Source organism: Vanacampus margaritifer, chromosome 2 (genome assembly GCF_051991255.1).
Source record: "Vanacampus margaritifer isolate UIUO_Vmar chromosome 2, RoL_Vmar_1.0, whole genome shotgun sequence".
Taxonomy (NCBI): Eukaryota; Metazoa; Chordata; class Actinopteri; order Syngnathiformes; family Syngnathidae; genus Vanacampus; species Vanacampus margaritifer.
In genome coordinates, this window is record NC_135433.1 from 21,439,705 (window position 1) to 21,456,567 (window position 16,863).

The 16,863-nt window shown below is 38.8% G+C and overlaps 2 protein-coding genes across 5 annotated transcripts in view; one reads left to right on the top strand and one right to left on the bottom strand.

The window, feature by feature from the left end:
- Positions 1-4,720, bottom strand: LOC144042734 (neuropeptide B-like). 2 transcript variants are annotated; one of them, XM_077555645.1, is made up of 3 exons: positions 4,567-4,720; positions 1,734-2,775; positions 1-1,537 (listed from the first exon to the last, which is right to left on the bottom strand). In XM_077555645.1, exons 2-3 carry the CDS (start codon positions 1,971-1,973, stop codon positions 1,409-1,411), a joined length of 369 nt encoding a protein of 122 aa, XP_077411771.1. In that variant the 5' UTR covers positions 1,974-2,775; positions 4,567-4,720; the 3' UTR covers positions 1-1,408. The 2 variants fall into 2 exon arrangements, with proteins under 2 accessions (XP_077411771.1, XP_077411770.1); XM_077555644.1 differs by lacking the exon at positions 4,567-4,720 and adding an exon at positions 4,297-4,546.
- Positions 4,227-16,863, top strand: part of LOC144042733 (E3 ubiquitin-protein ligase rnf213-alpha-like) — a 53,861-nt gene continuing 41,224 nt past the window's right edge. For 2 of the 3 annotated variants that reach the window (XM_077555640.1, XM_077555643.1), the window contains exons 1-14: positions 4,227-4,370; positions 6,328-6,434; positions 7,123-7,217; positions 10,780-11,259; positions 11,336-11,484; positions 11,584-11,745; positions 12,088-12,293; positions 12,369-12,670; positions 12,745-13,007; positions 13,607-13,789; positions 13,871-14,063; positions 15,272-15,327; positions 15,455-15,617; positions 15,707-15,853. In XM_077555640.1, coding sequence (XP_077411766.1) covers positions 6,335-6,434; positions 7,123-7,217; positions 10,780-11,259; positions 11,336-11,484; positions 11,584-11,745; positions 12,088-12,293; positions 12,369-12,670; positions 12,745-13,007; positions 13,607-13,789; positions 13,871-14,063; positions 15,272-15,327; positions 15,455-15,617; positions 15,707-15,853 — 2,499 coding nt within the window. In that variant the 5' untranslated portion in view covers positions 4,227-4,370; positions 6,328-6,334. The remainder of the gene's footprint in view (positions 4,371-6,327; positions 6,435-7,122; positions 7,218-10,779; positions 11,260-11,335; positions 11,485-11,583; positions 11,746-12,087; positions 12,294-12,368; positions 12,671-12,744; positions 13,008-13,606; positions 13,790-13,870; positions 14,064-15,271; positions 15,328-15,454; positions 15,618-15,706; positions 15,854-16,863) is intronic. The other variant, XM_077555641.1, reaches the window with a different exon arrangement.

Consider the following 16,863-nt stretch of genomic DNA (forward strand, 5'->3'; position numbering starts at 1 on the left):
AATTGTTCAACTTGTTTAATGCCACTCCCAGTAAAAGTTATTCACATAACATAACAATTACACACATTTGAAACAACCACATTGCTTTGTCTCAGGTAATGCAACAATTCTGACAGGCATGTTTACGGCTTGGCATATATTTATCCTCTATGAGAAATGGCTACCATTACAGTATAGTCACTTCAACAACAAAAACACACACACCGTAATGGTAGTAGTTACTTTTAGTTTGTCTGCATGACTGCACTGCATTATACTGTCTCCCAGTGGCTGAGTTGAGCACACCAAGAAGCAGCACAATGAATAGGATTGCAGCGTGGTGTACAAACGGATTCATACTTTACATGCCATTTAATTACCTGTATATCACTTTTTGTGAAGTCCACTATTATGGAGTAAGATTTTTCCTTAAAAAAACAGACAGCGGGCTAGAACAGATTGACATTTCCATTCATTTCAGTGATGGGAAAATGATGTGATTGCAAAACAAATTACTCATATCTCAAGGCAACACTCTACATAAGGCTATGAATTCAATTAATCAAATACAAGACTGGTTACATTACTTACTTTTTCTTTTTTTTATCTGCTTCACGTAGGATATTGCTCGAAAATATCGAGCCATTTTATTTGACCATTTATGACTCAAACATCTAATTAGCAGATAAACACCTTAGCCGTTCACAATGGGTACACCCGTAATAGTTTTCAGACTGGATTCAGGTTTAAGTTTGCCGCCCACTGTCTGCAGATGATGTCATGTGCACAGCATGCATGTGAAGAAAGGAGTGTGTGGTTTCATTTTTCGGCCACACGTGGCAGTAGTGATTTGAAATTCAATTTCCTATAGAGCAACTTTAAATATTACAAGCCCTGGAAACATTATGCACAGTTTAAACATTAACACTGCTGTGCTGTATAGAAAAACAAAAACGGCATTCAACAATTCTGTTGACCTGAATTGCAACTAAAAGTTACAATAAAATGTTACTCATATATTAGTTTTGTTTTTAAAGTCTTTAAAATAAAAATGTTTTTAACTTCAAAGTGAAACACATTTACAACATGATATTCAAATACCACAAGAGAGCTAGTGGTACAAGTGCCACACATTAAGAATCACTGCTCGGTAGTCCATCGATCTAAAACCTAGCCCATCACAATTTATAAAATGCCATGAGGTGAACAGTAGTTTTTCCTTATTTTACTTTTTTTTGTAGCTTCAGGAGCATACAATGCTTGAAAGTTTTTATATTTTATTCAAATGGCGAAAATGTGAATTTGGCTTGTATTTCTGGTTAGGATATAATATATGATTTGATGAACACAACTATGTACACACAAATACATACAAAAATCTAAAATAAAATAATAATAATAATAAAAAATAATAAAATAATGTTACGTCTTAGTCCTCCACACAGTCAGCAGAGTCCAGGGAGATGAGGATGTCCGCTTTGCACCTGATTGTTGTCTTGTCGCCAGAGAAGAGTTCACAACTCAACAGGTTTGGCACTATGTCTCTTATGCATGTGGGCTGTTGAAGAGAAACATTCATATTTGTGGAATAGTGTAGCCTATATTTGCATGGATGGTCTACTACACCATATCATAGAAATATTAATTTCTACACACTTAAAAATATATATATATGTGTGCAGTTAGTATATTAAAAAAGCTATGTTTAATTATTATTAATTAATTATGTATCTTATAAAGTAAAGAACACTGACCATTGTCTTCAGGCTAATACGCAGCGCTTCCGTTTCAGGAAACAAACTTTCTGACGGCTCCATGTCGGCTCCTCTCCGGACGTACGGTGACCTCCGGATACCTGACAGCAAGCCGGACGCCCTGCCCACCGATTGGTAGCTTGGACCGGCCACTTGCTTGTACCAAGCCTCGGTGGGGCTAGTGCAGAGCAGCAGAGCGGAGAGTACCACGCAGGGCAACAGCAGGAGTTTAGCCGGCATCTCGTCGTCGTCGTCGATTGTGCTCCTTTCAACTTTTTTCTCTGTTCTTCTAGATATCCGGTAATCGCTCTCATGTGACGTAAGTGCATTATTATTATTATTATTGCTACACGACGCGTGCTATTAACACGCCCACAGCAAATACTACAAGTCCCAGAGTGCAATGTGACGCCCCCCACGCAGAGCCGCCCCCACCCAGTCTCTCGTTTTGCTGTCGCTCGAGGTACAAGTGAGTTGTCAAACTTGTCACAAATCTAGTTTGAAATACAGTAACGGGTACCAATGTTCAAAGCAAGATTCTGAACACGTTACGAAGTGGTGTTTTGTAACATAAACGGTCAAAAACATTAGCTCACGGAAACTAATGTTAGCTTTCTGAGCTCCAGCTAACACATCGTTATCTAGGAGAGGAGCAATCTGCCGTGACACACCAAAAAAGAGCTTAGTCTTAAAACATTTTTCTTACAGTTGGCGCCTTGCTCAGGCGTTGGCTTTGATAAAATGTGAGGTGAAAATAGCTTGCTTGAAGGGAAATTAAGTCACAATAATAATGCAATGCAGTACAAAATCAAGTATCAGTATGAAAGCATGTGCCCCCACTAGTCTAAACACGTCATTCTAATTAATTTTGCATTTATGGAACATGAGTTAGGCAGTAAAAGCCACACGTTCAGTCATCTCAGTGGCAGTGGCATCCATTATGCTATATGCTGTCAACTAAAAAGGACATCACAGTTCCTTCCACGGGGCTCTGGTAACAACCAATCACGGCTCAGTTTCATCCAAGTCAAGGCCGGTATCACTGAAAAGGACCAAACACTCCATAGGTTGTTAAATGCACAGTAGAAAAGAATTATAACAGTCAAAAGGTATTTGTAGTTGATTAAATTCATGAAATTAGCATTGGAGGTAACAGAAAGCATGAGCCGTTTTGGTTGGTTGGACTTGGAGTGACGTCACAAGCAACCTGGCAAGCAGCAGGTAGAAGAAATGTGGCTTGGCAGTATCAGAGAAAAACACACAATTCAGATAATAATATGTATTTGAAAAAAATTATCTTACCGTTGATCATTTTGAGGGGCGATTGTCAACTACACATTTGGGAAATATCTGAGATTTGTAACATGTACTTGGATCAATAGGGAAATGTTAAAGTAATGGATACAACTAGGAAATGTAGTCCATGTCATCATGGTGGGGCACAGTGGTAAGATAAATAATGCAAATGCAGCGAAACACGGAATCCAGCAGTTTGAACACTACTCAAATTGCACGATAGTTGAGTGACCACTGCCAACAGCCAGCCTGCGGTGCTTACACATACCTACTCAGTGGGCCTAAAAAAAATAAAATAAAAACCTTAGGAGCTAGGTTGTCCCTGGCAGGGCCAACAGGTCCTAGTTGAGAGACTACAAAACAGAACCCCGATTGCAATGTTAATATTGAGACAGCGTTTTCTTTCACCTGTGCATGATGTATTGTTTTCGATGTGGGTTCTCAATAAACCAAACCTTTACTTGAGGAAGAAGGTGTTATATATTTCAGTTGGACTCAACAGATGTACAGACATGAATACAGTGCAGACGCATTTTCGCTCTCTTGTTTTTCAGTTCTGTCTCACAAGCGTCCTCTGCTGTCTGGTTGTTGCGATATTACACCAACCAATAATAGGCAAATAAAACAGTTACTTTTTGCTGTTATCATTACACATGGGTCATAGGGCCACCCTTCAGGTGCCAGCTCAGAACGGGTCTCATTTAAAAGGTGGCGATGTGTGGAGTCAGAGAGTGGAAAAGTCAAGGCCATTTTGTTTTTGTGGCAACGGGAGGCTAACAAAGTCACCAACTTCACCCAAAGTGCGAGGAGGCTCTGTATTCAAAACACCTACGTTGACAATTAACTTTAAACCCAATTTATTCCAAATTTTGTCAATCGGATTTGTCAAAATAGGTCTCATTTGAAGGCTGGTGAAGTGTAGAGTGTGGAACAGGTGGATTCACGCCATTTTGATTTTATGGATATGGGAGCGAGTTTAAATCTGTTTTTTATTTTTTTTATTTCTCCCCACTCTAGCTAATAAGGAAACCAGCGTCTTTAGCCATGCAAAACTGTGGAAACGCTGCAATCTGCAGGCGAAGAAGCGCATTTGCGTGCTTTTAAGGTGGTATGAAAGAATGAATTGACGGGAGCGCGACTGTGGCAACTGTATCTTCAGGGTCGTCTTTAACGACAATCAGCATTTCTTATAAAACGAAAACTCCTAGTACGGTGGGCTATTTCATTTGTGAGAAAACGAAAGAGAAACAATTAGGACAGTTCTAACCTGCTCCTTGCGCGCCGGAGGGTTAGTCCACTGCGACTGAGGGAGGGGAAGGGACGCGTCCTTTACCGAGTCGGGTAAGAGCTCAAAACGACTACAACATGCAACTTAACTTTGATTTAATGTCTACTTTTCGAGTGATTTTCGTCTGCGTAGTTCTAAAAAAGGAGCACGACGTCCACTATGTTGCTCCTTAAGCACCATAATTATTCGTGACGAAACTTAACAGGACGTCAGCTTTAAAGTGCTATACGTATAGTGATTGTTACTTACGTGTTTTTATAATGACGTTTAACAAACAGCGATGATTTTCATTTCCTGGCTCTTCACTGAGCTCCTCTCTTCTAACCGACGTACCACTATGGCGCTTACAAATGTATCCACAATGCTGCGGCCTGACTGTTAAAACAGCCGCCGCGCATCTGTAAAATATACAAGCCGTGGACGGTGCTAATAATAATGTTAGGATGAATCGCCTTGTTTGTGCTCCCCATGTTTGAAGTGAATCTTTTAGTGTACTGATTTTACGTTGTGAAAAACGGAAGTAAAACGGATCTGTTTTTATGGGACCAGAATGCCTTCACATTTAAGACGTTTCTGATCATTTTCTGAAAGAAATGAAACTCCTTGTTGGTGGCCTCATCACGCCCGGAAACTCACCAATTGTTGCCGGTGTGTGTATGTGCCTGTGATTCTGAAAACGTGACATGAGTTGACAACAATACAATTAAAACAAAACTTTATTTTATTGTTTGAAGTTATAGCTGAAAGAGGAGTGATTCAGTTTCATTTCACCAGCGCATCAGAGACGTCATGATTGCACTATGCATGTCTTGGGACTTTTGCTTGATGAGTAACATAAAATACATACAACTTGGTAGCACATACCTCAGGTCAAATGTCTAACAACATTTGGATAAATCACTGATTTTACGACGAATAAATGGGCACTATGTGTTGAACAATGTTCACGTGATTTCAGTACTAATGATGGGCTTCCAAGGGTTCCTTTCTGGTCGTATCAACAAAAAAAGTGTCAAAATGATTATGCTCATGTCTGTTTTTGTATTAGCAGGAATTAAAGTCACTATTAATATAAAATAATCACCAGGCTGTTTAGAAATTTCAGTAATTATGATGCCCAAATGTCAAAACTGACTCCACTCTGTTTGCAGTCATGTTGTTGGTGGAAGCAGTAGACGTCCTCTGGAATACAGCTTTGAACTTTGGAAGCTGCTTAAAAAAAATCTTAATGGATAAAATTGCCACATTAACTCATGTTAAACAGTATAAATCGTCCATAATGAATTCATATGTTATGCAGTTTTACTGACAAAATTTGCTGTCAAACGGCATGCCTCACCAGGTCCAGATGTATTTTATTGGAAAGTCAAGAGATTTTCTCACGTGTACACAGCTGCTTAAAAAATCTTAATAAATAGAATTCCCATATTAACTCATTCACTCCCAGCCACTTTCACAGAAGCAATCCCCTTCACTCCCGGCAGTTTTACTGGATTTTGACAGATTTTTCATATTGTGTTCTATTGCTATAAAAACATGGAACCAACCAAAAGAAGAATTAGAGTCTCTTCTTTCATCAGGAAAAAAAATATGTTTCTATCTGTTTTTGTTTTGTAGCCATTAGAATTAGAATGTAGCTAAGTTTTATCATTATTCACAAATCAGTTTAAAACACTGGGGAAAAGAGCCTTTTTGCAAAAAGGCCCTGGTTGATCTCTTATACTCTGCTGCCACCTGCTAGCCATTTGTCTAATAACTACCATTTCTCCATCTGTTCTTTGCAGTTGAGAGGCTGCATCAAAGCCTTCTGTATGCGCTAGCATTAAAAAAAGAAGCATAAACGTATAAATATGTCTTTGGGACACTTAAAACATTTAAAATAGAACATATTTATACATTTTTGAGAGCAAATGAGTTAATAAAACGGATTCATCACCACCCTTGAATATTTGCAGGTTTTATTAATTATTTTATGTCTCCCTCCATCACCCTCTGCATACCTCTGAAAAGTGTCACGATGCGGTGTCCCGGCTGTGGCAATGATGATTTGGAGAAGAAAGACAAGTTCTGCAGAGAGTGTGGCATCAACTTATCGGTCCAGTCTGCCAACAGCCAAGGTGAAAGAGGTTTTCCTCACCAGACAGCACATTCATAGTTTGAAAATGATGGCCATCATGTCAATGCATCTTTGCAGATGGACTCTGAATTCACTAAAAATAAAGTTCTGTACTAAATTAAAGCAAAAAAACGGCTTCAAAGCCGAAATTATAATTCTAAAATAGCCTCTTTTTTTGTGTCATTGCTGCATTCGTCACATAGGATTTGTATGTCAATTGACAGGTGTAATTCAGTAGCTTGTTAATGAAGTGCTCACCCCATGAATGAAAATACAGTCAACACTTTGTCCTTATAGCCTTTATCTCCTCTCTTAATAATATTAATACAATTGATGATAATAATAATACTGTTTACAAGACAAGGTCTTCAGTAAAAAAAATATATATTCGCCACACCATTGACAAGAACACAACTTTGCAAAACATCTAATATTTGGATCAAACTTAAAGCCACCTTATATCTAGAACTACTACTACATATATAAAATATATATGTTTAATTTCTTAGAACATGGCATCATAAAATATCAATGCTGCTCCACCATACCTAAAGACAAAATGTAATTATGAGTTATGTATTGGTCATGCATGAAAAAGTCCTGTAATGGTGTTTGCTGCATTCATTATTTCCATGTGTGTCAATGTAAAAACTGTAGAAATGTAACCTTCTTATTTAATCTGCATCAAGGAAATGAACCAAAATCCTTGGTATCGGATTGGGAAGATGCGACTGCTATGTCGGATTGCAACCTTTCTGTAGACAACAAAGATTCTAACAAAAAGGTAAGCATGGTTCGCATTTCTACTAAGTAAAATATGTATTTTCTAAAAAATTGGGTACACCTGCACATTTAAATGAGATTGAAAAAAAAAAAAAAGAGTGCCATTACAAATGGTCAATGCTTAGTTTTGAGTTTTCAGAGTGATTTGTTCTGGAGGCCAAATTGTCGCCATCGTCTAACCAGGGTTCCTACACAAGTATGGAAAATTAAGAATTAGAAAAATACTTTTGTTTCCATGATATAGCGACTGTTCTAAAATACTATTTCCTAAATTAGAAAATGTGTTTTCTAAGCGCAGTTTTAGATTTAGATTTTTAGATTATTAAAAGCTGTTCTAATGTTACATCCAAACGTTATTGTGAGTTGTAATTTTGCACGAGTGGTAGAATGCTGAATGGGTGGTTTACAAGACGTGTTTGCTAACTACTTAATTGTGGCATTTAAGCAAGTTATGCATAAGATTTGAATAGCTTTTTTTACACAAGCTATCCCCGCGACCCTTGTGAGGAAAAGCGGTTAAGAAAATGGATGGATATGGATTTTACATTAAAACATTTTTAAAATTGGTATACATTATTGATGTCTGAAAATTTTACACAGGATTTATTATTGAACAAATTAAACATTTAAATAAATGTTTGTTGTTGTCTTTTCCTCCTGTTAAAATTGAGTAAAATTGTAATTGTCCAGAGAGACTGAAAGGGGGAAAAAAAATCATAATTTTATTTTTGGGTCATATCATCTCGCCCTAACTAATAATGGTGAGATGCAAATTCTTAGGCGCATGGTTTAATAATCCCACATATGAAGAGAATTGAATAAAATATTACATAATTCAGTGTTTGTTTATAGTGTTGATACTTGAACATTAAAAAAATGTGAGAATTGAAGTGTGAAGCAAGTCTGAAAATTAGCATATGGAAAAGTATGGCTTTTTGAAATTCCATATATGTAGGAACCCCGTTTAACTTTATTACTAGTACAGGCAATACAGTTAAAGGTAGTGTTTAACTTCAATTGTAACTCAGCAATAAGCTTACACTTACGGAAGACTGACGAGTAATAACGAGTAATGACGATGTCCAATACATCCGCGCCACTACATTGAAGTAAAATTGTGCTTGTCTGACTGCTTGCCCACTTTTGTCTGCTTGTACATTATGAAATTAGATTAACGGCGATGTTTTGTTTTTTGTCGCACCGTGAGAGTTACGTGTTAATGCCGATAACAGCCCAGCTCTAAATAAAACACAACTATCCGGAGCAAAAATACTATTTAAATGATCTGGTAGCAAAACTACCGCAAGTGTTTAATCGGGATAGTTTGCACAATTAGGAGTGTCAAAATTAGCGCGTTAGTATCAAGTGAATTTAAAGTTTCTTTTTAACCCCACTAATTTCTTTAGAGCTCCATTAACGGCCGCAAATGCACCGTAATGCACTGCAGCTAAAATACTTAATGTTTAAAGAGCAGAAAGTTTGAGTGGAGGAGCCATTTGGACTGTGTAGCACCACCAGCACCGCTTCTTTGCTTCAAACAAAACACATTAAGCAGTGCCAGTTAGCAGGTGGCACCGAGCTAGGTTACTGCAACTCTCAAAGAGGTCTGTATGGGCTCTCTCTGACCCCTTTGAGAGCCAAGAGCCGAGTGTTTGTCCGTCTTGTGACTTGGAGTGACTCTTAGATGTAAGGCCTATTTTATTCAGCAATGCCAGAATATACCTCGTAAGGGCAGCACATTTATGTTCTTTTGCAGTAAAGCTGCATAAAACTGCATGAAACTAAACAAAATAAATTGACAATTTAAAAAAAAATTGCATACAATTATTGTCATTTTACACTTCATATCTTGCTCTGACAGTTTACCTTGTTTTTGCAGTTCACACACGTCCCCACCACACACACACACGCAGAGCTACTGGTGGCTAACTGTATAACTGCAGCTCGGAAACGAGCGCACCGTACCATACTTGGCGCAAGCATGCAAATAACAAAAGGTAGCATGAATGCTAAAATACGGTAACAAGCATTCTACCATGTGTTTTAAAATGGCAACTGGAGTAAAATAGTGAGTTCAGTTGTATTTTATAATTCAACTATTTAACTCACGGTACTCCCGTTATTTGTTGCTGTGCACTTTAACTCATTTATTGCCATTGACGGCTATTGATGTCAAAAATTCATTTCAACTATTTCTATTAGTTTCACCTTTTTTCCACTTTTGTTAACAAGAGTATGAAAACCTAGAAAAAAATGTATTGTACATTTAGAAGAGACATAACATTTTTGATTAACTAGTGGAGTCATGTGTTTAATTACAATTAAATATTTTAATCGCCTGATGCCCATAGTTAAAAAAAAAAAGTAGAAAATATTCTTAAAAAATTAGCGGTGTCAGATGGTTAAATTTTTTAAATTAATTAATTAATTAATTAATCGCATGACTAGTTAACTCACGATTAATCACAAATTTTATATCAGTTTTAAATATACAATATAAAAAATTCTACGTTTTCATACTCTAAAGTGGAAAAAAAAAAGTTAAACTAATAGAAATAGTTCAAATGAATTTTTGACGTCAATAGCCGTCAATAGCAGTGAATGAGTTAACAGGCGTTCTCAATCCATTCACATACCGCAGTGTAAGTCGTCCGTCCGGCGCGGCGGCCTCCCTGTTTGTTTTGGTGGACCGCTCCAATGCTTCTCCAGTGCTTGGATCCTCCCAGAATGATGGCAAGCCCCAACGTTTTCTTGCTTCCTCACCTTTCGAACCATGGATTCATTCATGTGGAATTATCTCGCGGCTGCTTTATTCCCATGTACAACCGCCTTAACTGATAGATTGCAGTTTAAATTGTGCCTTGTAAGCATGTCTCGACTTAAAGCTGATGCCATTTACTGAGTTCCGCCAGGGATCAAATCGTCTCCTCGGATAGCGGCGGGTTGCTACACATCGCCAAATGGGTGGGGTCCAAACGGGGTAAACGAAATGAACTACAGGAGACAGGAGGTCACACTGCAATCTGGCGTTTCATTTGATCTTTTTTTTATTCACTTTCTCGTTCCATCGCCACATTTGAATACATACAGCGACAGGTCTCTTCTGCCTTCGCCCCCCCCACAACATTTGTCCCGAAGCTTGGCTGGAAGGAAAACGTCTCCGGAACTCGGTGCACACATAAGACAAATTTAAGTGCGCTTTATAGTTTTAAAATATGTAAAATTGTCTTGAAAATGGTGTGGCAATGGCTGTTTCTCCCGGCTTGTCTGGGAGTGCCTTGGAATCCCTCCAAAGGAGCTAGACGAAGTAGCTTCAGAGAGGGAAGTCTGGGCTTCCCTGTGCTGCCCACTCGGCCCAACCACCAATAAGTGCTTGAAGATAGATGGATGGATGGATGGTGGACGGACTTACAAGAATCTTTTGCAAGGGAGTAAAAATGCTCAAATTTGGACTGATTGTCAGTATTTGTACTCTGTTTTATTTGTTTTGCATGGGTACAGAAGTGGACTATGCATACTAAGATTTTTACTTAAATAGTTTCACATGACGTTTTTATTTGTAGAAAAAAAGGAAAGCCCGGAAGAGAAAAAGAAGGGATAGGTCTTCGACAAGAGAGGACCAGTCCGGTTCCTTTGCCAATACCAACAATCATGATGCAGATGCACAGGCTGAAACCATTCCACCTGATAAATCATCAGTTACGCATGATGAAAAAGATAAAGATCAAGATGAGGACAATGCACAAAAATCTGTTCAAGATTTAACAGGTACGACTCATCAGTCCAACTCCAATGACAACGCAAGTTTGGACGCTAACTCAGGTACAGGCACAGCGTCCACGACTGACAACACAAAGTCTGAAGAAGAGTCAAAAGGAAGTGAGCCAAAGAGTGAGCATGAGCAAGCCACTTGTGAGCAACCGCCACTGGACAAGAATGCCAACGTGGATCAGGAACAGCTAGGGAAGCAAGAGGAGGAGAAACAGAACCAGTCTGCCACTGCAGAACAATTCATGGTTTTTGGCCCACAATTACCATCCAAGGTAACCCTTTATGCAAATAAACAGCTCGGATCCAACATTGTATTCTGCTCCTATTGGGGTGTTTTTATGCTCGCAGGTGGTTGTTCCAGACCCAGGCTCCAGCGTGGACCCTCACGGCTCCAGCGTGGACCCTCACAATGCAGTGGAAGACGGGCAGATCCAAACGTCTGATGCAGACTGTCATCCACAACATTCCACCTCTCAACCTCAACCAACGGCCTTAAGGTTTGTCTCTTTCAGCAGGTTTTCTGTTGAGGTCACTTTCCATCATATTAACAATAATAATAATATATGTTTATCTTTTTTTGGGCTTTGCACTCCAAGCAGGAGCAGAACCGTAGCTTCCCATGACAGACTCACTATTTGCTTCCATGCCATCCTCTCGAAGGATTTCAAGTTCAACCTCAAAGAAGATCAAATCTTCATCAGAGCTGGACCTCCTTTAGCAACATGGGCTGACAATACACTGGAGCTAAATGTGACCAGGTAATTCTTCTGCGTTTAGTGTATTCTTGAGTGTTTCATTAATGATTTTAAAATCTATCCATCCATCCATTTTCCATCCCATTAAAGATAAATTATTTATATATTCAAATTTTCTAGTACTAAATACTTACTGGGGCACCATGGTGGTCTATTTGCTAGCGTATCTGAAACAGTTTAGGATGTACCGTGCCCCTCGGCCAAAGTTAGTTTGAGTAGGATCCACGCGATGCAGTGGCAACTAGTATAATACTGTGTGCTAATTTTGATCAGCATTAGGATAGACAATTTTTACCTTGTTTAATGTATGCATTATCCTTGATCTATTATCTTCTTTTTGTGCAGGAATCTCAATGACCATGGATTTTTGGTCGGAGGCAGTCTGGTGACCGATAAAATGGAGATCAAGTCCAAGTCTATACCTTACAAATATGTTGTCTATCGGAAGGCAAAGGGAAAATATGAGTTTGAGCACATCTACAAACGGGATTCTGATCAGCGCAACACCAACAGATGCTTGTTTGTTAAACCTCACCTCCTTAATGAAGATGGTATGAAAACACCTCAATCACACCTGTTTTGGAGACTTCTTTGTTTGTTAATTACGTTTTTTTCTTTTTTTTAAGGGGAATGGCATCAATACGATGACATTGTATGTGTGAAGCCATCAAAGAACATGTTCACACGCTTGTATGAAAAAGTGACAGACAGTTTGTGGGCTGACCAGAGCAAACAACTGATTCGAGGCCGAGAAATTGCAGGGGAAATAATGATGGACACAATATTTGATCTTCTCAAGAGCTGGACTGACGACAATTTAAAAGGTTTTCTAAAACAGCTAAATCAGTTCTTTGACATTTATGCAAACCCATCTACTTATGAGGACACACATAAGAAATGGCACTCGTTAAACTATGATGAGAAAAAAGTAAGTTCCGTTGCTTGTGTGGCAAATCTGTGCTAGTGTAGGCCAATCCTTCTAAACCACTTTGCATTTCCCAGATGAGGGCGATGGTGAAGGACTTCATGTTGACAAATGTGACTCCTGGGTTGCTTGGGGATGCGAATGCTGAGCGTTTGTACGTTAAAGATCCTCTGCGGGCGGCTGTCATCATGCTCTATGTGTGCGAAGAGTACAGTATCAAACTGGACACTCCCCACCTCCTCCACCTGTGCATGGAGCTGTCTTTACCCAAACTGGAAAGAGGTGGCTTCCTCCAGTACTGGCAACATTTCATACGAGATGTTGCTCCTCTTCTTCCAAGGTAAGTACAGTTGTGCTTGAAGTGGATGGTGAGAAAAAGGCTTAATTTTTGGTGTCATTAAGCGAGGTTAAGCTTTTGTACAAATACAGTTGTGCACATAAGTTTACCAACTTTCAAGCACAACTGTATAGTGGCACCTGAAGGCTTACTTTAATGCACACCGTGACACTTTAATTTGGATGACGTTCAAAACATTTGGGGAAAAATATCACGAAAAGCAAAACAAACATACAGTGTTAATCCTTTAGCTCAGGGGTGCTCAAGTTCGGTCCTTGAGAGCCCCTATCCAGCCTGTTTCTCTCCACTAACACACCTGATTCATGATCAGGATCTTTATCAGGCTTCCGCGAAGCTCGCTGATGAGCAGATCATTAGATTCAGCTGTGCTGCAGAAGGGAAACATGGAAAACAGGCTGGATAGGGGCTCCGGAGGACCGAACTTGAGCACCCCTGCTTTAGCTACTTGATGACTTTCAGCAACACATAGAAAGGCATACAGTATTGTTTCTTAATAAATGGAATGCCATTATCAACTGAAAATGGCAACCGTTTATTATATTCATCTCATTTGTAATGGATTTTGTGGGTCTATGTTGTAGCCTGCCAAACTACTTGATCTCCTTAATCAAAACTGTGAAACAACTTGGGAAGCCACACTGGATTGTGGCGTTGCCGCTCTTTCATCTCCTTGAAGGCAAAGCAGCAAGACCCTTTCAGGTGCTGACATCTGCAGATGGTCTACATGATCTTGGAATGGGTGGAATAAACTTTGGTGATAGGAAGTAAGAACACTCCCAACTATATGTACACATCTTACCTTGAATCTGTCCGTAAACTGATCACTTTTGTCTTTTGCTTGTCAGGGCAATACTCAACATGATGAAAACACATCATCACTTGATGGAGGTGGATCCACTTGTTGTGCGATCTGGTTTGTACCTGATGTCTGTCAGTGAAATAGAACATTACAGCATCAACATGAATGTCCAGCTTTTGGACATTCTTCGTGTTTTCACTGTCAAGGCACCAAAGGACATAAGCTACACCAACTTTCAGGTACGCTGTTATTAAAACTATATATTAGAAAAAGTACATTACATGGTCCTTCTGTATCAGGAGTCGCCAAAATTTTGCACATGAGCACCAGGTGTAGCCCCTATGAACCACATCATTAGTTCATGGCCATGTTGTAAAAATAGCTCACCAGATATGGGACATATTTAAAAAGAGCTAGCATTAAAACTAATCAAAGTGATGTAAAAATGCTTGGAACATGCGTGGAACCTAGAGAATTGGAAAGGGCAAAACTGTGGAGTGTTCGGGGTAAACAGGGAAGATACAAGCTGATAGGCGCAGCCGCAGTCAAAAACTCAGGGCTCTTTGTAATCATCTGGGCACTGGTAGAGCATGCATGATGTAGAAAAGTCTTTAACATTCACATTTTAAACTCTGCAATGCAGCTTTGAAAACAAAACATGCTTCATTTGTAAAACATTGCTAGCACTAATGCTAAAGTCAATGGAGTATACCATTTAAATGTTCACGGGAAATTAGCATGGACTTTGGGAGGGATATTCCTTACAATAACAAATGGTAACACACAACCGCTGTGGAAACCAAGTGGCGAATAAATCTTTTACCGGGATGAAACAAGTTGGCCAGCTACAAGCGTTCTCTGCCTAATTCTCACAAGGTCCAGGTTTCTTCTTCTTTTGAAAAGTCACCCTTGAAAATGAATTTTTAGTCATGTACAATTGGTTGTCCTCTATCGGCTTCATGTAGTGAAATCCCACTCGAGTACAGTATAGCAGCTGTGAACCAATCAGAGGACAGAAAAATGCTGATGTCCCCTGAGGTCTGTAAGTGTGCATTTACATTCTGTGTGTGTGTATTCATCTTGTAATCTGATTGGTTTAGATTCTTTAAAAAAAACAATTTTATCGTGTTGTTTCAATTGTACCGGGCCTGCAATATTGAGTATGAAGGCGTTGCGAAGTTTACACTAATATAGCAACACATGGAAGCTGTAATCTGATTGGACAAAAAAAGAAGAAGCTATTAACGACTGCAGAATGCTTAGCCAAGACACAACGATATAAAGACAAATACTGTTGGAAATAAATGTATACAATACTTTGCAAATTTATATAAAGTTGCAAATTCCGGCCAGGACTTTTGATCATGTTTAGGCTTTCATAGAATGTCTTGAAGGCCCCAATGACACGCCACTGCTCCAAAAAATCATTGAGATCCTTTCATTTCAGGAAGTATCTGGCATTCTCTCACACATCCAAAAGAATCTCCTTGAGAAAAAATACAGGTAATTTAGATTTTTATTTAAACTTGGTTGTATTTTTTTTTTTAAATCTCCCATAATTTTCTTATTTTGTTCAATTTGCATACTAAACTCTATTACTGGTATTTCTACTCCACTGAATCTTTGATAGTTGCTCCTCTGAGGCTGATGCAAGAAAGTGCCTGGTTGAAGCAGTGAAGCTTTTAGAGAAGTTAATTAATGGATCGAAGACATCTTATAGTAAGGATATTCCTGTATCATGCATGAACCTGGTTGCATCAGTGTTTGACTTGGTGGCTCCGCACATGCAACAGGTATGTAGTGTGAAGGCTTATGAATGCAGTGGTACAACCATCACATTAAGTTGGTTTGCAAATCTAAACAGAAAAATGATTCCCTTTAGGAGGTTCGAGGCAATGGACAGCAGACACACGCAGAAGAGATCTCAAAGGCAATGCGCATCACAAGAAGCTGGATGAGTTCACACAAGGGGGATTTGCTATCCAGGAGTCTTGTCTTTCGCAAGGTTGAGGCTGCGCAGGAGATGGAAGTGAGCATTGTAATGTTTTCAAATGAAATGTCTGTGTATTTTCATGATCTTTTTAAATGAAGTTCTATTAAAAGTTTACACTTAATACATTAAATATAAAATAAAATATTGTATAGTAGTATTGGGTTATGGGTTAGAGATAATAGTAGTGCTGTGGTTATTTGCATAGAAAAATATTTTGTCCTAATTTCAACTCTAATTTGTTTTGTATACTCTTAATAGAATTTAATTTAGAAAGATAATAAAAAAAAAAAAAATCATTAGACGTTGAGGGCATCTTGTAAGAATCTATTTGTAAATTTTTTGTAATCGTTTTACAAACAGATTGTGTAGGCATTACTTACATATTTTTGTTGTAGTATTGTTGCTGTAGTTAGTCATGAAAGATGGCCGACCTGAGGGGGTCTCGGATCATGTCTTGACAGGCTTATGGGCGCCACACACGGGAGGCGACATCGCTCGCTCTCGATTCATTTCCTATGGAAGCATGGCGACAAGGCGAAAATTGCGTTCTGCTAAGGATTTCACATCATTGCCACACTTAACTAATGAACCGACTATCACCACAAATGTCTACTTTATGCTTCATGTTTCAAGTCAATCTTTTTTTTTCATTTAACCAGGAAATATCCTGTTGAGAATCAAACCTATTTTTCAAGTTCGTCCTGGCAAAGAGGCAGCAATAAAAATAAAATACAGTTACATATTCAACACGGCATTTTACAAACAAAATGTAAAAAAGAAGTGCATATTATGTAATTTGTCTTAAAAACTGTCAGTTTGGATTTTGTTTGTGTGTTTAAAGAAATTAAATCAGTTAGCTTCCAGCCTTTTTGTAGCATATTGCATGCATAAGGAGCAGATAAAACACTTTTTTATTCAGTTCTGTACAAGGACAGGGGACTGAAAGCAACAAATGACGCTTTCCCCTTAGCCCCAAACAGCACCAGACCACACCGCTTGTTCATTAAAATGCGGGTGGGGATCAATGGAACTGTGCAAGCCTGGGC